Consider the following 21,314-nt stretch of genomic DNA (forward strand, 5'->3'; position numbering starts at 1 on the left):
GTTTTTTACAGCTGAGTAAGATTCCATATGTATACAGACACCACATCTTCTCTACCCATTCATCTACCTGTAGATTGCTTCCATACCTTGGCTATTGTAAATAATGCTGCAATAAACACAGGGGAGCAGATAGCTTTTGGAATTAGTGTTTTCATTTTCTTTGAGTAAATACCCAGGTAGTGGAATTACTGGATCAAATGGTAGTTCTATTTTTGATTTTTTGAGGAACCTCCACACTGTTTTCCAGAGTGACTGCACCAGTTTGCATTCCCACCAACAGTGCACGAGGTTCCCTTTTCTCCACATCCTCCCCAAGGCTTGTTATTTCTTTTATTTTTGATTCTAGCCATTCTGATTGGCGTGAGGTGACAACTCATTATGGTTTAATTTGCATTTCCCTTATGATCAGTGGTATTGAGCACTTTTTCATGTACCTGTAGGCAATATGTATGTCTTCTTTGGGAAAATGTCTATTCAGACATTTCTAATACTTTAATCAGATTATTATTATTGGGTATTGACTTGTTTAAGTTCTTTATATATTTGAGATATTAAATATTTTGCATTGCTTGATGGTTCTATGTTTGGGTGTGCAGGAGGAACATCCGCTTCTCTTATTACTAAGATGGAATAGAAAAAATTTAGTTACTTACATTTTTATACACTCAGCTAGAAAGCCTTTAATATATATGAAACTCATTAATCTGATAACTAAGAAAAAGAAATTATTCATTTCTATGTCCATGACATAAAAGAGCAAGGTCAAGGGGTGAACAATGGAAATTAAATACTGATTATAGAAAGAGTAACTGCTCACTGATAAATCCCAATCGAGGTTCCCATACCCTGAACTATATCGGACAGCCTCCTCATTGAAATCTTACGCGTAAGTTTTATTTAAGTTTACGTGTTAACAGATTTGAGAAGTTGAAGCTTGGAACATTTTCCACTGTGGTTATTTTGAGTGTTTCCTGAGAGAAGCTGAGCCTTTGTTCATAATAGGTCACTCATCTTTACCAGTTTCTTTCTAAAACTGTAATAGAGGTAATCTGGTTAGAAAAGTCTGTCATAGTCATTTGTATCTCCTCGACGATAAACAAAAGAGCTGACATTGAATATTACGTCCATGTTTCAATTAGACTCTTCCAGAAAGAAATCCTTATTAAAAAAATCAGTAGGTCCCAAAAATGAGAAAATCGCAGCTTTTCTAAAGGAGCAATCATACCTGACTTTTCAAGAAGTTCAATTACAGCTCTGGCCACAGGTGAGACGTAACATTCATGGGCATCCCCACGGACCAGCCTCCCCAGGTTGATGTCTGTTACTCTGAATTTGAAAAAAAGGAAAGTTGTAAGCCAAAACATGGTCAAAACTCACTCATCTGTAACTCACATGTCTTTTTTAACACACTCTTTTTTTTTTCTTCAAAGATTTTATTTACTTATTTATTTGACAGAGACAGAGATCACAAGTAGGCAGAGAGGCAGGCAGAGAGAGAAGGGGAAGCAGGCTCCCTGCTGAGCAGAGATCCTAATGCGGGGCTGGATCCCAGGACCCTGAGATCATGACCCGAGCCGAAGGCAGAGGCTTAACCCACTGAGCCACCCGGGCGCCCCTAACTCACATGTATTAATCCCAAACGATATCCACATCAACATTGGATAGACAGACTATATTAAGTCGTTAAATATAAAGAGTGGCAAGAAAGAAGGCCACTCGCTTCTAAGAGCAGTCCCCTGGGAAACTCTGAAGTGGCTCCTTCAGAAGTGGGTTGGGCCAACCTGGGGAATTCTGGTTCCGCCTGGAGAGCAGGATGAGCACAAGGCCATGCAAGGCCTCGCCGTGCACAAGCACAGGGAGGTCTGCTCGGTGCGCTCCACGGAACGGCGTCCCTAAAGTGTGCGACCCCGCTGTCGTGCGGCCGAGCCTACTTTTTCCTTGAGGGAATTTATATCTCCATCAGTATCAAAATCCAGGACCAATCCTAGAAATCTGGGGTGACCTAGCAAGACGTGGGATTCACGAGTCTGATCCCCATTTAATATCAGCACTTACCTCCTTGGGAAGTCAAGAAATAAAATCTGAGTGACCATGTACTTTGAATGGCTTCTGCGCTCTTCCTCCTTCAAAGCCAGGACCCAATGGTCCCTAACTATCTAGTGAAACCGACGGGCTCCATACAAGTTCGTAATAAAATGGAGACACAGAAAAATGTTCATAGTTCTCTCTTTTCGCAGAAGATTTGAAATTACACTTTGATACCTGCAGGTTCCGTATGTTTTCTCACTGAACAGGGCTTCTTCTCCCTTCGAGTTAGTTTAGTACAGAATCAGAGATTTTCATGACAACTTTTCAACCTGTGTTTGTGTCTACCCTGGGTCTGAGCGCCCAGAGAGGTTTGAGAATGGAAGAAGCCCGGGTGTGTCCACCAGGCGGCAGCCTTTCAATCCAGCTCCCGTGAGGCATACTGGATGGGAGTCTGATTTTTAAATTTGCTTACAACCTTTGCTTACAATGCTAAATACATGATGTTGTTTTTGACCACAGTACAAAACACACTCCTATTTCCACGTAGGAAAATGAGGTTTTTCCCTCCGCAGGAGAAGTCCCAATCGCCCACATGAATGGGCAGTACTCCTCGTCTCATGAGGTGGATGTCATGCCAGGACATGAGTCAAAGACAAATATTAGCGCACCACATATTTGTAGTTTTCCCCTCTAATTTCAAATAAAACCTTGTGTTGTGAATGAAAGTGCTTGTTTTGCTTTTCTCAACTGGCCTGGGACGAACGAAGCATGGGGTGCTGCTGGTGAGTCAGGACTCTGGGGTGTTTCTTTGGTCTGGCAGAATTTTCAAGGAAACGCTTATTTAGATGAGGAAGGCTGGCCAAGGGCTCTGTGAATCAGACAGGAGGTTATGAAATGAATGTGACGGTGTGAATTATGTTCCTTCCAGAATGGCGCCCAAGCCCTACAAAAGGGCAAGGGCCTATTCCAAAATATGTAACTTTCTTATATGGAATTTAAAAAGCCCACAAATTCCTGAAATAGTTAAAGGACTTCTTCCACTCTTAATTAGACCCAGCCAAAACAGTGGAACAAAAAGGAAAAAAGGTCACAGTAGAAAAGCTCGGTTAGCAATAAGACTGGATTGTTTTCTTTTATATTTTCTCACCCATCCACATCTTTTTCTGGTTTCAAGGCATTGAGGACTTTGTTGCTAAAGGAGCTCTCGGAGATCTGAAGGGCAAGGCCATGTACTCTGACGTCTTCATTAATCTTCAAGATTTCATCTATAATCTACAGAGGCAAAAAAACAAACCCTAAAATCAATACTATAAAAATAAGACCCAATAAAAGCTGTTTCATATTAAAAAAACAGATTCATAAAAATGCCTCGTTTCTTTTTCACTCCTTGTTGAAGTTGCTGTAAAGCAGGATGAAGAAAGTCTAATTTCTCTTTTCACCGTGTTTATAAGTTTTCAAAAGCGGCATGGCTGAATTTTAGGGAATTCTTTGTCTTTCTTACTGCCCTACTCTCTGCCACAACAGAACAAAACCAAACCAAACCAGATGCTGAGATACGCAAAAGACAATTCCACAACTGTACTGCAGTGAAACACACGCCAGCTTTCAGGGAGACCACGGGGCACGAATCTCAAACATTCCAACCCGGCCGGACAAGCCTGTGTTTCAAACACAACGTGTTCAACAAAGGCTTCCCAACTGCTGCCCTCTAGAAGCCATCACTCAGGCCCTCAGGTCCCCTGGGCCTGAATGGACTCAGATAGCATTTCCAAAGGCTTGTGATTGATAAATTCAAAGCACAGATATCTCCTTTTTAAAGATTTTATTTATTTATTTGACAGAGAGAGAGATCACAAGTAGGCAGAGAGGCAGGCAGAGAGAGAGGAGGGGGCAGGCTCCCTGCGGAGCAGAGAGCCCGATGCGGGGCTCGATCCCAGGACCCCGAGATCATGACCTGAGCCGAAGGCAGCAGCTTAATCCACTGAGCCACCCAGGCGCCCCAGATATCTCCTTTTTATAGGAAACGCTAAAATAACTCACTATTTCTGAAAAAGACCGAAGTACAGCTTGGGAAGGTGATGTAAAAATGTAAACGCTAACGAATGCCTGGGTGTGTCCTTCCATAAGAAATGCCCTGTCCTGTCTGTCTAGCTCTATTTATGCCGGGAGAGAACACATGGGTTCATTTCACTTTACAATATTATTCGTTCCTAAGTAAAAGACCATGGATACGGGTCTCCCTGTGAGAAGTGTTGCCTTCACCGCCTGTTTCACCGTCTAGCAAAAAAATCACTGTGGTATTTCCACCTGGTGAGAAAAGAAAATGCTGTATGACACGCAAAAATCAAGAAAGAAAATTTCGTTCCATTCATTCACCAGGCTTTCATTCATCCACCAGACGTTGCCTGTTTTGAGTCCCTACTCTGTGCCAGTTGAGACAGGACACACAGCTGTGAATAAGATGCCTGCCCTCCTGCAGTTTATATTCTAGCGGGGAAGACGAGAGGGAAAAGGAAAAATAGTAATAATAGTAGTAGTAGTAGAATAATCTCTGGGTATGGGAAACGACAGTAAAGAAAGTGAAAGCAGATTAAGCTAGGTAAAGGGCTAACGGGGTAATGGCGGGTCAAGAGCCCAGAATCAAGTGAGGGGTCCGCTGTCACCTGTACTTGGGATGTGGGAGACACAACAACGAAATCTTTTTTTTTTTATTATTTTATTTATTTTTTATTTTTTTTTTAAATTTCTTTCCAGCGTAACAGTATTCATTGTTTTTGCACCACACCCAGTGCTCCATGCAATACGTGTCCTCCCTATTACCCACCACCTGGTTCCCCCAACCTCCCACCCCCCCCGCCCGTTCAAAAGCAGCAACGAAATCTTAATAAAGATTCTTTCTCTTTTCCAACAGAATAGTAACACCACCGTACAAATTTACATTTACCAGACTGTCAAAGAAAAATAGGAAATAGATAACTGTCAGAAATAAGTCCGGGAATAAAAAAAGTGAAGGGCTAGCAATATCGGTGCAAACAACCCAAATGCAGACAACAGGTGTCCTTCTGCAAAGGGACAACAAATTTCTCGGCATTTGTTAATGCTGGTAAGTCAGGGAGTCAATATCTGTACTAGATCACAAAGGCAAGTGTGGCAGAAATGGCTTGCCCAGATATGGTTTCCCTTCTTCCTTAGTAATAAACTCTTGGTTTTTAGGTGCTATAACCAATGGTTTAAGGCCACCTGGTGGAAAGACTGTATTTCTCAGCCTTCCTTGCTTCGTGGCGGAGCAATGAGGGTCCGGCCAACGGCAGGGACGCATAACTGTGACTTTCAGGAACTGTTCCTGAAGGGAAGAGACTGGGAACCTGTGTTTTGTCCTTGTCCCGAATTCCTTTTACTTGCTGGTGACAAGAAGTCATTGAACTGAGCCCTATGATCTGGGAAAATAAGGAAGGTTAAAAAATCCTCCCCACTCTCTTGTGTACTGCAAAGAACCAGACCCAGGCCCTAAAAATGCCCATTCATTGTCTCATAAAAGATCAGGTGAACTACTTGCCTCCACTGCTCCATGTGAGCAAACCGCAAACAAAATGTAAGTTTCCTTCCTTTCCCCAGGTTGCTAAACTTTGATCCACCCCTCACTTGGTTAGCAGACAACCCCTCCTGAGAAGAGTCTGGCCATAGGGTAAAACATTCTCTGACCTACTGTCCCATCAAGGGCCCCTCTCATCCCACTTTCTTACACCGGGTTCTCTGTAGCCTTCTCTACCCCGCCGTGCAAAAGGAAAACCCTTTTGGGGCATATGAGTGGCTCAGTCGTTAAGCATCTGCCTTTGGCTCAGGTCATGATCCCAAAGTCCTGGGATTGAGCCCCACATTGGGCTCCCTGCTCAGTGGGAAGCCTGCTTCTTCCTCTCCCGAGCCCCTTGCTTGTGTTCCCTCTCTCACTGTCTCTCTCTTCTGTCAAATAAATAAAATCTTAAAAAAAAAAAAAAAAAGAAAAACCCTTTTGTCTACCTCTCAAAGGATTACAGATCTTACCGTCAGAGTATATTCCCTATTGCAATACTCCTTTTGAATCATGTCTCTCCTTACTAAGTCTGGATTTGGTTGGCACTGGCTAGAAGGTGGATGTGATATACAGGGTTGAATCTGCCATCTTGGACATGAGATAGCACAACAGACCATAGGACAGCAAGACTGAAGGAACCCAAGCTTCTGGTAACCTTGTGATGCCACCATACCAGCCTGCTTCCAAACTTACTGTCCTAAGAGAAAGATAAACTTCTGTCTTATTTCCTCTTCTGTTATTCGAAGTTCTCCATCACTGGCAGTCAAATAAATCCTCACTGCCACAGCCCGTCTGAAGAAAAGCAAGCCACAGGACCAAACGCTAGCACGGCCCAGGTCTGGTTTCCTCACCACTACTTGTGGGCGTGGCTGCTTCTCCCAGGCTTGACGAGACACCTGCAAAGGCTATTACTCCCAGAACATTTGCCTGCAAAGGACGTTGAAGATGATCTCATTCTACTCCTTTATTTTATTGATAAGGGAACTGTGACACCGAGAAGCCAAAGGAATGGCCAAGGTCAAACAACTGGTCAGGACAGAGCAAAACCAGAGCAAAATCGCCACTGGGTGCTGCTGCTGCCGCCGCCAAAAAGCAGAACCCAAGTCACTAAGTCCAGCTCCGGCCTTCAACAGAAACATGTACTGAGGGACAAACAGATCAAGGAGCATTTCCACTAGAGGGAGAAGCGACCTCTTCCTCTAAGAACTCAGCCACAAGCAAAGACTGAACTTTTCCAATGACAACTGAGAGATGCTAACAGGTATATGATGTCTAAAGGGAGAAGCACCCTGCGTTCAAGTGCCCGTGGTAGTTACCTCGGCCTCGCTGCTATCCGGAGGAAGGCAAATGTGAGTGATGTTCAGACCAGCCTGCGAAAGGAACACAATGTTATTCTGTCGCTGTGAGAGAACGGAGCATCAAACACGTATGAGGAATTTGTAGAATTCAACAATCCTCACCTCTTCCGCCAAATTCTGGTTTATTTCCTGCATCAAGTTATCATCACCTGCCTAAGGAGTTGGGAGTAAGAAGGAGAATGTAACAGCAACAAAAATATCTTGAAAAAGCACAAAACGTAATACAGAGATAAATTTTATGATGACAAATTATCCAATTTATTAGAAAGATAAGGAAATACAGGCTCTAATTGCTCACAGAAGGAGACTAAGAGCTGGTATTTATTCACATGTCAATATCTCAGCTTTCACATTATGTTACTTTAGAAAAAGCGAGAGCCCTCCTAAGGCTCGAGTGGCCACCCAGCCGGCACCCCTCTCTAAATGAAGACACCTGGGACAGGGCTCTAGGTGGCCTGCCCAGAGCTGGAAGCTGTCAGCAAGCAGAATCTCGGGAACTCCAGGCTCAAGCCACTCTTCTTTCTACACTTCTCACTTGCCTGTCTTTGCAGGGGGTATGGAGATGACCCCCAAGAATGCGAGTGACCTGAGCATGACTCCAGTCTCGAAAACTACAGTGCCGCTAGGCCTCCAAGCCACTGTCCTGACACCTTCCGTGTGGCCTACCTGCTGTGCTGTGTGAGCTTCTGGGTGTGGCTCCCCTCCAGACTGCCTGCACCTGTCACCCCAGGGGGGCACCAAGATGGAGGGCGAAGCGCACCAACTACTGTTGGGAACGAGATGGATAGGAAATGCCAAGTCCTTCTGACACGTATTGATGTCTGGCCCTTCAGACCTATGGGAGGCTTTGCTAGGTTTACTAGGTTTACTAGGTAAGCTCACTAGTACCATGCCTCACTAAGCATCTGCCTTCCACAGAAACAAAGGGGGGAATTTTGTCCCTTCTCACATTCAAGTCACATCTGATAGGCATCTCTGAGCACATATGGACACAGGATGTCCATATAACCCCACGCAGGTGGGTGCCTACCTCCTAACCTCTCAAAGCTACTCACACCCAGGGGAGAAAGACTCACAAAAGACCCACCCAAGGTCTTTTGAGGGAACTAACCAGTAACCTGCTAGGAGCAAAATGACCAAAGGAAGAGGGACCCGACAGTATTTCCATCTCTGCCTTCTCCTCCCTGTTAAGACCGCTTCTGTGACAAGACATGCCCTGGTCTTCTGTACGCGATTCTCTTCTACATTGAAATGCATCCTCAAAGAGCAGCACCTTACCTGAATAATAGCAAGCACCGGCTTAAAGGTAGGATTTTTTTCTTGCAATAAACTCAGAACCTCTTTTGAATTCCGAATGACTTCTCTGCAATGAGAAAGAAAAGACAACCCACAGTCATGTCTTTGTTAGACTAGAAAGGACTGATCCAACACATTTTCCTAGAAAGCTCATTTCTGTAAGTGAAAATAGTCAGACGACAGAAGGATGCGCTCCAAGCGTGGGAAGTGTGGTGAGGAGGGGCCGGATAAGCATCCTGAAGTACAACACAGAGTAAACTGTGACCATCTGATTTTAAAAATAAGCAGAGGCATGCAAATGAGTTGTTAACAATTATTTTCCTAGGGTAAATTCTCCTGTATTTTTCAAGTTGACTATAATACAAACGTTTTACTTCTTTTTAAATAATCCCCTTCCTCCACCCACATCCTTCCCTAGGGGTTCCTATGGGGACTGCAAACACTGGTGCTGGGAGGGTAGCAGGGACTGGGGAGGGGCTTGCTGTCAGGCAAATTCCAGGTCCCAGAATTCAAAGGAATGTGAAGGGAGTGGGAGGGGAAGAAAACAGAGGGGAAGGGAGGAGCGGGATGGGGAGTGGGGATAGAAAAGGGAAGTGGAGGAAGGGAAGGGGGGATGGGAACAGAAACGCTAGGGCTGCATCAGAATTGGATATGCTCCCCAGGCCTCTCAGGGAGAGAGCCTGTCAGTCCTCTGGACTCCCCACCACTCAAATCTGCATTTGGACTTTCCTAAAAGCCCCAGCAGATGCCATTGTTACCTTAGTAACACTGGGAGGAGGCAAGGGGTGCCAGCCCAGGAAGGGCAGACCCAGCTGATGTACAAGCCACAGGCTCCTGTGGACTTCGGGGCTGAGCGATTTCAGACTCCTTCACTCCCATCACTGTGACATGGGCCTCCCGTGCATGCGAAGTTGGCTTTTCTTCTCTTAGGATAATAGACAAAAGGCTCAGCCAAGGCAGTACCTAGGCCCTATGTTAAGACAGTCTTTAAATTTTGTCTTCTAGGGGCGCCTGGGTGGCTCAGTGGGTTAAAGCCTCTGCCTTGGGCTCAGGTCATAATCCCAGGGTCCTGGGATTGAGCCCCACATCGGGTTCTCTGCTCAGCAGGGAGCCTGCTTCCCTCTCTCTCTGCCTGCCTCTCTGCCTACTTGTGATCTCTCTGTCAAATAAATAAATAAAACCTTAAAAAAATTTTTTTTTGTCTTCTATCTCTGATAAGGTCTCAGATGCACAAACAGCTTCCGGAAACTACAAGGTGAATTTCCAGGCAGAGAGCATCAGCAGTAACCAGCTGAGGGGTCAAAGGCACTGCTCAGCCTAGCCCTGTTTTCAAAGACTCTGATGAGTGTCCTGGGAGAGGTGCTCTTGAGCAGGTAGATGGAAAGAGAGCTGTGCTCAGGAGATACCCAAAGGCTCCAAAACTCCACCAGCAGGAGCCTTCCCACCTGACACTGGGCTACCGGAGACAGAACAGGGAGGCATGCACACATAAGTGACCTGCGAGGATTTTCGTGTCTTGTTCCTGAACACCTAGCCGAAGCACCTTAATTCTCCAAGAAATGGCTGTATTATTGCGTTGGACACACGAGACTACGTGCGAGTTTACAAGCTGCCTTACAAGTGAGCACTAAAGTCTCCTGTCTGATAATGTGTGGCTGAGGGCCTCATGACTACTAATTTGGGCCGAGGGGGTCCTTATTTCGTCTGGTTCCCCAAAAGTCACTGGAAGGTAGGTCCCCGGTTTTTGGCAATGTGCACAAAGAGCACCAGGGGAGCCTGGTAAGAAGCGAGCTTTCTGTGCCTCACTCCACAAAGTCAGGAGTTGGCAGGGCTGGGTGAGGCCCAGGAACATGCATTTTCAACCATGGGGCTCCGAGGCGTGGGTAAAGGGAACCAGCCAAGCACCAGGATGTGGGCCTCCCACAGACCTACACCATCAGTTTACTGAGTCTCGGACCAACTCCAGGAGCCTCATCTGTGAAAAAGGGTGTCCTGTGGCTACCCTAGAACACTAAAAAAATACTCATTTGACAGCAACAGTTTTCCCAAAAACTCTTCATAACTTTGACCACCCCTCAATGAAGTGAAGGGACCAAACACTTCCATAAAACACAAACCTGTCACCAACGAAGCTAACAGAGCTGGCTAATTCTCCCCACCTCTTGGAAGTGTGATATTTCATTCTTTGGGGTTACTCATGATTCCTACAGGGACAAGCAAAGTTAGCCTGAAAGCAGTCACCAGGCTCAATCAGTCTAAAAAGTAGGATAAATGTTTCTAATCAGAGATTTTCTCACTCCTGGGGAAAAAAAGCAGCCTTGTCAATTTCCAGCTAGAAGGAATGCCAGACTCTTCTGCTAGGCTGCCAAGTGTAACCAAAATTCAGAACTTCATTACTGAAGAACAATGTCGCACTTATAATAATGTAACTAGTAGCTTAAAGTATCAACCGCTGGAAAAGACTTCAATTACTCCATTTTGACCTTTAACTTTCTAATGGATGAAATTCTTCCTTCCAGCTTATGTCTTACCTCAGGCAAAAGACTTGGAAGGCAAAGCGTCCCTAGATTGGGGGCGGGGGGGGGGGGGCGACGCAGACTATCCCCTCAAGCAGTAAGGGCAGCCCTGAGCCAGCAAGACCCCACCCAGGATGGACCCCAAGACAACGAGCCGAGCTCTACTGCCCATCCTGCCTGTGCCCACCAACCTCAGTCCCGCATTTTCCTGATACAAACCTGGAAGTATCCTCAGCGCTTGGGAGACTCTCTTTTGAGAGGTTAGTCCACTATCTTCCTGGGGTTGGCCTCACTGAAATAAATTTCCTTCTTGTCTCACCCCTTGTCTCTCTGCCTCTGGATTTTGTCAGTGGTTAAGGAGCTGAACCTGCTGCTTTGGGACCTTCAGACACAGGTGCTCTCGCACGCCAGCACCCCAGTTACACACCACAGACTCCACGGACAGGCTGGTCTCCCTCTGGCTGGGAAATAATGTGTTCACTGGGCAGAAGAAGTCTGTTGGAATAATGACCTCATTTCTCAGTCTCCCTTGCAACCAACTGCGGCCACACGAGAGACTCAGAGGCAGCTGTAAGGTTATTTAAAACTACGGACTTAAGTACATCCCTGAACGCAGAGCCACTTTATTTCAAAGGGAAAAGAGGTACCAGTGTGCACAGAGCGTTGAAATTTCCAAAACAGTGTCTTCCAAAGACTGCCATGGGTATTCCGAGAAACAGTCCAGGCTGAAAGCACCAGCCAGAGCAGCCCTGGTAATTTAGTGGACACATTCAGTACAATAGTAACAGTAGTACGGACACAACTGATGTGGGCTTGGATGACTGGGCACTTCCTACGAACACTTCCACGCATTTTCCTCTTTAACAGAATTCGGAGCGTGAGCTACACCTGGCATCCGGCTAGAGAGCACAGGTCCCCGTTTCCCCTGTAGCTCAATGGGCTCATGACACTAACTGCTGGCCAGTGAGGCTGTGAGCTCTAGCCAGAAGGACGGAAGGTACGTGCAGCGAAGAGAAAGATACAGGAGCACCCCGGCCCCCTTTCCCTCTTGCTGCCTTTCACCCAGAGCTGGAGCAGGGGGCAAAGATCATAGGGTCTTCATCCTACCTTCCCTGTCTGCCTCTCTCTGGACAGTAACGTCCACAACACTTGGGGGTATTTTTATTTAAGCAGCCTCTCATTTCCTATTTATGCATAGGCCTGAGCTGGGAGCTTTAATCTTATTTGCTGTTTCACCCAATTTCAGATAGAAAAGGAAAGACAGACCATTGTTTTACAAACCACTAAGGAAGAAAACCAGCTGGCAGTTAAACTATGGCAAAATCTTTTCTTCACAGATTGTAGATTCTGTAAGTACTGAAAATTCTTTCAGTACTGATTTAGATGTAGAGATTTTTTGTTTGCCATAAACCACTCATATGAGCATAAAAAGTAAAACTACCAAACTGAAATATTCCTAAAACTTCTTCACATTCAGGATAGGACTCTTCTGAGTATCTTTTTTTAAAAAAGAACATTTAATTTAAGTCATCTCTATACCCAATGTGGGGCTTGAACTCATGACCCCGAGATCAAGAGTCACATGCTCCTGGGACTAAGCCAGCCAGGTACCCCGAGTGACTTTTTAAAAAAAGATTTTATTTATTTATTTGTCAGAGAGAGAGAGCGCCAGCACAGGCAGACAGAGTGGCAGGCAGAGGCAGAGGGAGAAGCAGGCTCCCTGTCGAGCAAGGAGCCCGATGTGGGACTCGATCCCAGGACACTGGGATCATGACCTGAGCCGAAGGCAGCCGCTTAACCAACTGAGCCACCCAGGTGACCGCCCCACCCCTGCGTGACTTTTTTGATCCAAGTGTCCTGATGGCCGGTTCTCTCCCTTCCCCAACAACATGGCCCTCTGTGCCATCAAGGGTGTTAGTGATGTGTCATTTTTCGAAAAACTGTATCACTTCTCTCCCTGAGGTTTTCCTTAAATCCCTGACACCCATTCTGTAAGTTTTAACATGAGCATTTTCTCAATTCTACCAGATATCAATGGACAGTTGTCAGACAATAACGAGAAATCATGTCATTTCCTAAAACAGGCCTTCCATGACTTGTTGATGTAACTACTGGGGGTTATTTGGGGGAAATGAGAGGACACTATGCTTTTGAGGGAGCTTGTTCATTCACTTTTCTGGTATATGTCCATGAAAAAAAAACAACACACACAGATTTGCGGATGTCTATCCCAGGTGACTTCTGGCTAAGCCCACCTCCCTCCTTCCTCCAAGCCCTGGGGGAAATCTCTCGGAGGACAGTTTTGTCAGATGACACACGTGAGTCAATTAAGTTACGATATGCAGGGCCCAGGTCCCCATAGGTACAGGCAAAATGACTGTCACGTGGCCAACAGCAATTGTCAGACACAATCGATTAAAAGACTAGTTTTGGAGATATTAAAAAATATGCCTCTTAGGATCAGCAGAGTTTAGTGATGTCCGTAACAACTTCTGAAGCTGGTGATAACGGTTCCCCTTTCCTATAAGAACAGAGATCAAACAGCTTGCCCCAATTCTCACATCTGGTAAGTACTGGAGTCATATTGCAAAGCAAAGCACCTAACCCTTAACCATAATCCTATGAAGCAGCAATTCATTGTACAAACCTCTTTGTAGTTTAGAACAGGAGTGCAGGGTTAAGAATAGATTTTGCACTTTTAAATGGTTAGAAAAATCAAAATAATAACATTTCATAACATGTGAATATTATAAGAAATTCAAATGTCAGTATCCATAAATAAAATTCGCTTTTGTCAGTAAAACACTATGAAAATGTTTTTTTTTTCTCACATAAAAGCGCCTACAAAATAGCTTCTATTTTGCCTATTGGCCTGGAAAACCTAAACTATTTATTGTCTAGTCCTTGGCAGAATTGCTAACCCCTGGCTTAGGATGCTCAAAAAAATAAATTATAAACAATAGCCAATATTTGTGGAGGCCTTGCTATGACAGTTCCTGGATTATGCATTTTGTACGTGTTCTCTCTTTCCATAACCCTGTGAGCTCGACTACCACCACCACCCCCCCAACCCCCCCTCCCCCCCCCCCCCCCCCCCCCCGTGCAGGAATTGAGATCACCCCCCCTCCTCAGTGTCAGCAGGAGCCTGACCCAGGCCCCCCACTGACCATCCTGCTCATCTCTAAGTCAGGCAGTGAAAAGAACATTCATGAACACAATCTACAAATGAACCCAAGTGTTGAGTGATGCATTCACCCATCATGTCACAAGTGTCCACCCTACACATGGCCTTCTTTCCAGGAGGAAGGATCCAGCAGTGAACAAGAGACAAGGACCCTGGCCCCATGGAGCTTTCATTCCAGGGAGGTGGGGGCACACAGGCAATAAATGCACAGGAAAGTTTCGGGTAGCTGTAAGAGCTACCCAGAAAAGAAGAGGGTGAGGGAGTGGTGGTTTCTGTCTCCCATACTGTCTTCAAACCCTAACCCACTAAGGCAAGCTCAGCGGTACCCTGGTGAAATTCTCATGACCGGATGAGGCCTAAAGGAGCTCCTACATTCTGGAGGAAGACAGGATAAACTAAGCAGAAGGCTTCTTAGAGTCACCGGCCACATCATAAACGGCTTTGGAAACAGAGGAGGTAAAGGCAGTTACTTTCACAAAGAGGGACGGAAGGAAAAAGGAAGAGGATGTGAACCGATGGAGAACTGCCTACTCAGGGTCATGGCCGTCCGGAACCGGGGCAGGCAAGGGCTTTCCCCGCACTTCCAGGTTTGCCCTGAGTGCTTCACTCCACAAGTTGAGCTCCCCAGCGAACCCACTCCTCCACGAAGGGCCCTTTAAGCTCTTCCGGTCCTCTCTCCCGCGGAGGGGCGAGGAGAGGGTGCAGGCGAGGGAGGAGAGGCGCGAGTGGCATCTCCGGCGGGGGTGGGGGGGGGGCACGGAAAAAGGCTCTGCTCAGGACTCCCACAGTTCACTTCTGGGTCGGGCGAGAACTTTCCATTCGCAGCTGCGCTGGGGATCCCTGGCCTCGCCCATGCAGCGATGCGGGCAGGCATGAGCCCGACTCCTCGCCCGCATTCGGCCTGTGGTGAGGTGGGCCCGGCTGCACGTTAACGCGCCCAGAAGATGATTATGTAACAGAAGCAAGCACGCCTTCCACCCGAAGGAGGCTGCGGCGACGCGGGGGACGCAGGTAGGCGCGGGCGCCGGGCCTATGCCGCCTCTCCCCCGCGGGCGCCTGCATCGCGTGCCCGCCCCAGCCGCCGCCCCTGCTCCGCCCCGCTCCCGCCCTCCGCCGCACCGCCCACTTCCCGCCGCGCCGCCCCGGGCCCGGCGCCGTTGCATCAGAGCCGGCCGGGGAGGCGCACGTGGAGCGGGCCGCGCGGGCCGGGGGTGCCGCACCCGCCCGGGATGCCCGCGCCCACGCGATCCCCGCCCTGGGCCGGTCCCGGGGCCCCGCACGCGCTCCCGCCGCGCGAGGCCCGCCCTCCCCGCCCCCCACCGCCGCCGGGCGCCCCGAACAAGTTAGCACCAAGCACCCCCGAGCCGGAGACCCGCGAAGCACCCGCGGGCCCCCCCAACCCAGGACCCCGCCGAGACCGGGGCGCCCCGGACGCCCCACCTCCTGCGTCCCCGGCCCCGGAGCGGCGGCGAGCCCCGGACACTCACCTGACGAGCGAGTCCCGCGCGGGGGGCGCCTGGCTGCCCTGGCCGCGGCTGCTCCCGACCTGGGCGTCCCGCAGCCGCCGCTGCCCGAGCAGGCCCTCCCCTCCGCCACAGCCGCCGCCGCCGCCGCTGCTGCTGGCGCGACAGGGCGCTCGGAGGCGGAGCGGCGGGCGGCGGAGCCCGCGCAGGAAGGGCGGCAGGCGCGCGCTCATGGCGCGGGGGCGCAGGCGGGACTGGCGAGGCGGCTGCGGCGGGCCGGGCGGAGACGGGGCTGCGCAGCGCGGGGACGCGGCGGCGTGAGGCTCCTCCGGGGGGCGGCGGGGCGGGCGCGGGGCAGGGAGCCGGCGCGCGGGTAACGGGCCAGTGGCGGGAAGGACCAGGACCTGCCTCCCAAGCCGGCGCGGGGAGCCCCTAGGGGGCACTGCCCCTACAGGCCGTGACGTGGAGAGGGCGGGGGCCTGCGGGGCGCGCGGCAGGTCCTAGTGGCTCTGCAGTCGGAGGCAGGCTTTCCGGCGCTGCATCGCGGCTGGAAATCGGCCGAGCGGCAGCAGGCGGGGGAGGGTGGGGCATCGGGGTGGGCTCCGGTCCAGCCCCGCGACAGTACCTCCTCCCTCTTGCAGAAGATGCCGGCGCTGCCCTGCCCCAGGTGGGAGTCCGCTTCCTGGAAGGCCCCTTGGCTGAGTCTCCTGGCGCCGATACCGGCCTTGGATGTTTTAGGCTGCAGGTGGTCTAGCCCTGAAGGATGTGTGGGTCTTGGAGTTCAGAGGCTGACTTGTAGCCTTGGGCGAGTTAATCTCTGTGAATCTCAGCTGCCTTCCCAGTTAAAACGAGATTATCCTGGTTTATAATCTTAGCAGGAGTAGAAATCCCGAGCAAAGTGGGAATAAAACGAGTACAAGCTACAAAGAGGGGTTTTCCAATAGCTGAGCCCTGTACAAAGTGCTGGAGTGACATTTCCTTTAATCCTAATCAATGTGCAGCTCTCTCTGGAGTCATGATGGGGTTACCTGATGAGAAACCGACCCTAAATTGAAAGCCTGTAAACTGAAAACGCATTGAATGCACCAGACCTACTGAAATTCACAGGTTAGCCAGAACGCTTAATGTAGCTAGGGTTGGGCAAAACCATCTAATACAAAGTCTGTTTTATTATAGTCTTGAATATCTCACGTATTTTATTGAATGTTGGGCTAAGAGTGGAAGAAAGAGTGGTTGTATGGGTATAGCTTGGTTGTGGGTGTGCGGGTTGTTTACCCTCTGTGACCACGTGGCTGACTGGAGGCCCCCTTGGCTCCAGACCTGCCTAGAATCAGGAGAGTATACAGGAAAAGAGAAAAATCAGTTGCAGTTCGGTTTCTGCTGAATGCTTACTGCTTTCACACTATCGTAAAGGGGAAAAATCATAAGTTGAACAGTTGTAAGTCAGAGACTGTCTGTAATGTGTTGAATATTGTACTGACCAAGATCCTGAGGGAAATGGGTCCAGAGAGGTCAGTTGTATTATTGACAGAGCTGGAGATTTGCCTGAGTCAAATGATCATGTTCTTAATCTTTTTTTTTTTAAGATTTTATTTATTTATTTGACAGAGATCACAAGTAGCCAGAGAGGCAGGCAGAGAGACAGAGGGGAAAGCAGGTCCCCTCCGAGCAAGGAGCCCGACACAGGGCTCGATCCCAGGACCCCAGGATCACGACGAGAGCCGAAGGCAGAGGCCTTAACTACTAGGCACCCTGTTAATCTTTGTTTTTTAATCCCATTTATTTATTTGAGAAAGAAAGCATGAGCAGGGGGAGGAGCAAATGGAGAGGGAGCAGGGAGGCCAGTTTGGGGCTGGATCCCTGGACTCCAGAATCGTGACCTGAGCTGAAGGCAGATGCCCAACCGACTGAGCCACCCAAGAGCCCCATGAGTTGCTGGTTTTTAAAAAAAAATTTTTTTAAGATTTTTATTTATTTATTTGACAGAGAGAGATCACAAGTAGGCAGAGAGGCAGGCAGAGAGAGAGGAGGAAGCAGACTCCTTGCTGAGCATAGAGCCCAATGTGGGACTCGATCCCAGGACCCTGGGATCATGACTTGAGCCGAAGGCAGAGGCTTTAACCCACTGAGCCACCGAGGCGCCCCTGAGTTGCTATTTTTAACATTAAAGTAATAAAACTTTCTTTGAATCAGAGAATCATGAGCTATAATAAATGCTATAAAAGAAGTTAGATTTCCCATTCTACTTTGCGAAATAGTAGAACAAAATAAGGGCGGGACATTATGTATGTGACATGTAGGACCGCTTAATAGCACATGATTTCTTTTAAATAGTTGATGTTTAATTAAGATCTATTATGATTGTGACTTTATTTCTTTTTTAAAAAAGATTATATTTATTTACTTGACAGACAGAGATCACAAGTAGGCAGAGAGGCAGGCAGAGAGAGGAGGAAGCAGGCTCCCTGCTGAGCAGAGAGCCAGACTCAGGGCTTGATCCCAGGACCCTGGGATCCCTGAGCTGAAGGCAGAGGCTTTAACCCACTGAGCCACCCAGGCGCCTCCAATTGTGACTTTAATATGTGGTTTAAAAGATTTTATTTATTTTTTGAGAGCAAGAACATGCAATTGAGCACCAGCCTGGGGCAGGGGCAAAGGTAAAGGGAGAAGCAGATTCCCCACGGAGCAGAGAGCCTGATGTGCGGCTCATTCCCAGGACCCCAGATCATGACCTGAGCCAAAGGCAGATGCTTACCTGACTGTGCCATCCAGGGGCACCCGGTATGTAATTTTTTAAAAATGTCTTTAAAAGGTCTAGTACAACAAATGCCTGCGCTGATCAAGGCAGTTAAAATATTGGACTCGACCTCTGGAGTCCATACAGCCTGAGCCCAAGGGGCTCACATTCCAGAAGAAAGGGATTTGGGTTCTTGCACGCTCATAATGCACACTTGCCAGACCAAAGAATGGGAAAGGGAGAAAGATTTATGAAAATCAATTCATATTCCCGGGTTTGTTTCATAGGGATCATTATCTCATTTGGACAGATATGTCTGAATCCATTTACCCCAAACTCAAATCTGTATTAGTCTGCTTAGCAAAAGCCAACCATGCTCAAAGGAAAGGACTCCATTATGTTGAAGCCTTTACAAATTCACTCACTAATGTTCTTCCCCTAGTGGATGTCGATTGTTTCGGTGCACTTTGAGATAACGTTTGGATGTAAGTCAAAGAAGTTTCGTTTTCAGGGGCGCCTGGGTGGCTCAGTGGGTTAAGCCGCTGCCTTCGGCTCAGGTCATGATCTCGGAGTCCTGGGATTGAGTCCCGCATCGGCCTTTCTGCTCAGTGGAGAGCCTGCTTCCCTTCCTCTCTCTCTGCCTGCCTCTCTTGTGATTTCTCTCTGTTAAATAAATAAATAAAATCTTTTTTTAAAAAAAAGAAGTTTCATTTTCAGCCTAAGGAATACGTATTTGAAAATAAAATAATATTTATATTTATATAGTCTGAGAGCACATTTGCTCTGTCCTAGGCAGTTAGTTAAGGAGTCATCTGTGAATAAGAAAAGCACAGCCTTGGTCTCACTGGGTTTATCGTGCACAGCTACCCGCTAGAACACAGGCACGCGAATGGAAGGTCAGAAGTATGATAGTTCAGAGTCTTTTAAGAATACCACAAAGAGGCACCTTCTGGGGCGCCAGGGTGGCTCAGTTAAGCATCTGCCTTTGGCTCAGGTCATGATCCTGGAGTTCCAGGATCAAGCCCCGCATCGGGCTTCCTGCTCAGGTGGGAGTCTGTTCCTCTCTCTCCCTCCGCTGCTCTCCCTGCTCGTGCTCTCTCTCTCTCAAATAAGTAAAATCTTAAAATAAGAAAAGAAAAAGCTTCCTGAGGGGGAATAAGCCCGAAGGCAGTACTTAGGAGATGACTTAGATGACTTAGGAGTCAAGCTAAGAGAAGGACGGTGCTGGAAAAAATGTTCAGAGTAGAAGGAATTGCATGAGCCACAGTCTGGAGTGAGCGAGATTGCTGACTCCACCTTTGGAGCAAGGGGTGTTCGACTATAGGAAAAGAAACATCCTCCCCCTAAGACAGACTTAGGAGGAACAGCATCCTGAAGGAAAAGCTAAATTTTAGTTTAAAAAATGAAATGAATTAAGGGGACTATTAAATTTAAAAGACGAGGCCGTAGAGTAGTCGGAGCACAGAACTGAAGCATACAAGGAAAAAATATGGGAAGAGTGACAGCCGTGAGAGGTGGTTTAGGAAAAAGTAAGACGTTAAGATGGGGATGAGAACAAGGAAAGATGGTAGGAGGGACTTGTGTCCTGGGATGTGGCCCAGGAGATCAGGGAAATGGAGCACAGTGATTAAAGGGGTCCATACGCCAAAGAGACAGATCTGTCCAGATCAGGTTGGTTGAAAACATAGTGAGGACATTTGGACTTTTCAAAGGTCAGAACAGATGGCACTTCCACGGGAATTCGAACCTTGGTTGGATGACGAGACTTTGGTCTTGCAGGAGGGACCTCTTGAATGATTTGCTTGGACTTAGAGAGAGAAGCTCTGAATTAATGGAGTTCATCAGAAGTCTGGAGGGGTGGCCCACACCAACACGGACTCACATGAAAATCTGCATGATTACCGACCAACTCTGCAGGTGAGGCGAGGCTTGGAGATGCTTGATACGTGTATCTTTACCGGCAACTGATGCTTTTCTTTGAATTAATTCCTAGATGGAAATTTCTGGGTCAAGGATGAATGTTTGATGTTATTGATCTGTATTACCCAATTCATTTCTGAAAAATTTATACGAACTTGTATTCTCGCTTGGTTAGGAGTAACCATCTTTCTCTATCCTTAACAATACTGGATATATTTAAAAAATTATTTTTCTATGTCATGAAATTGTATCATCATCCTGAGACAGCTCTCTATGTATCTCTTTTATTTTGCCTTTCTTCCTGCATTGCATGAGTCTTATTCCTGGCTCTCCCTGCAAGGACATTTGTAGAACCTTGGAAGATACAGTATCTCCCTCTGGGGCAGAGGACAGATACGTTTATTGTCCAGAGAGTAAAGATAATGGCTCCCTCCAGGTGCAAAGATGGGACAGGTTTGCTAGGAGCCCTTTAGGACTGAGGATTCCTTTTTTAAAATTTTTAAAGGATTTATTTACCTATTTTAGAGAAAGAGAGAGAGAGCATGAGCAGGGGGGAGGGACAGAGGGAGAGAGAGAGAATCTCCAGCAGTTCCCTGTCTAGCACAGAGGCCAATGCAGGGCTTGAAACCCTAACCCTGAGATCATGACCTGAGCCCAAACCAAGAGTTAACACCCAGCCAACTGAGGCACCCAGTGCCCCTATGACTGGGGATTCCTAAGTTCAGGATCATCCAGCTATGTGATAAACCCGTGGCATGTGCAGTACACACCTGGGTGGCGGGATCACCCACGTAGCTTTGGAGGAACAAGGCAGAACCGATGCAAACGCCAAGGTCGTACCTGTTGGGCAGGGAGTAATAACGTCCTTTATCTCTGACAGAGGAATCTCCTGTCTTCTGCCAGCGGCCATGAATGTGATGCAGGCTAAGCTTCTGCTTGCAAATTGAGCGACAGTCCAGTTCCTGCACAGGTTGGGGTCGTAAATTTTTTTGACAGGACATTTTGAGCCGAGTGTTGATGACCATGCATGCTTTCCCCGGATGGCAAGGGAAGGGCAGTGCGAGCACAGAGAACAGCTCCTATAAAGGCAGACAGATTTTGGGGGGCTTGGTAGAGGATTTGCTTCTGTTTGTATATAAAAATGTCATGCTGGCTAAGATCAGGAGGGCAGAGGGGAACAAGCCTGGAAGTGGCGCAGGCAGCAGCAAGACAGCCAGGGCGGAAGTTATGGTGGTGGGACA

General features: G+C 47.8%; 1 protein-coding gene across 2 annotated transcripts in view; it reads right to left on the reverse strand.

Moving 5' to 3' along the window:
- MTHFD1L (methylenetetrahydrofolate dehydrogenase (NADP+ dependent) 1 like) overlaps nucleotides 1–15,673 on the reverse strand; it is a 183,060-nt gene extending 167,387 nt beyond the window's left edge. Inside the window, exons 1-6 of one of the 2 annotated variants that reach the window (XR_006818305.1) lie at nucleotides 15,441–15,673; nucleotides 8,236–8,320; nucleotides 7,060–7,110; nucleotides 6,916–6,969; nucleotides 3,176–3,300; nucleotides 1,226–1,326 (exon numbers count right to left, since the gene is read on the reverse strand). Coding sequence is in view for 1 of the 2 variants with exons in the window: in XM_046004918.1 (XP_045860874.1) it covers nucleotides 1,226–1,326; nucleotides 3,176–3,300; nucleotides 6,916–6,969; nucleotides 7,060–7,110; nucleotides 8,236–8,320; nucleotides 15,441–15,649 (625 nt within the window). In the remaining variant the exon portion in view is untranslated. The remainder of the gene's footprint in view (nucleotides 1–1,225; nucleotides 1,327–3,175; nucleotides 3,301–6,915; nucleotides 6,970–7,059; nucleotides 7,111–8,235; nucleotides 8,321–15,440) is intronic. The other variant, XM_046004918.1, reaches the window with a different exon arrangement.
- Nucleotides 15,674–21,314: the final 5,641 nt, after the last annotated feature.

This window comes from Meles meles, chromosome 5 (assembly GCF_922984935.1).
Source record: "Meles meles chromosome 5, mMelMel3.1 paternal haplotype, whole genome shotgun sequence".
Lineage (NCBI taxonomy): Eukaryota > Metazoa > Chordata > Mammalia > Carnivora > Mustelidae > Meles > Meles meles.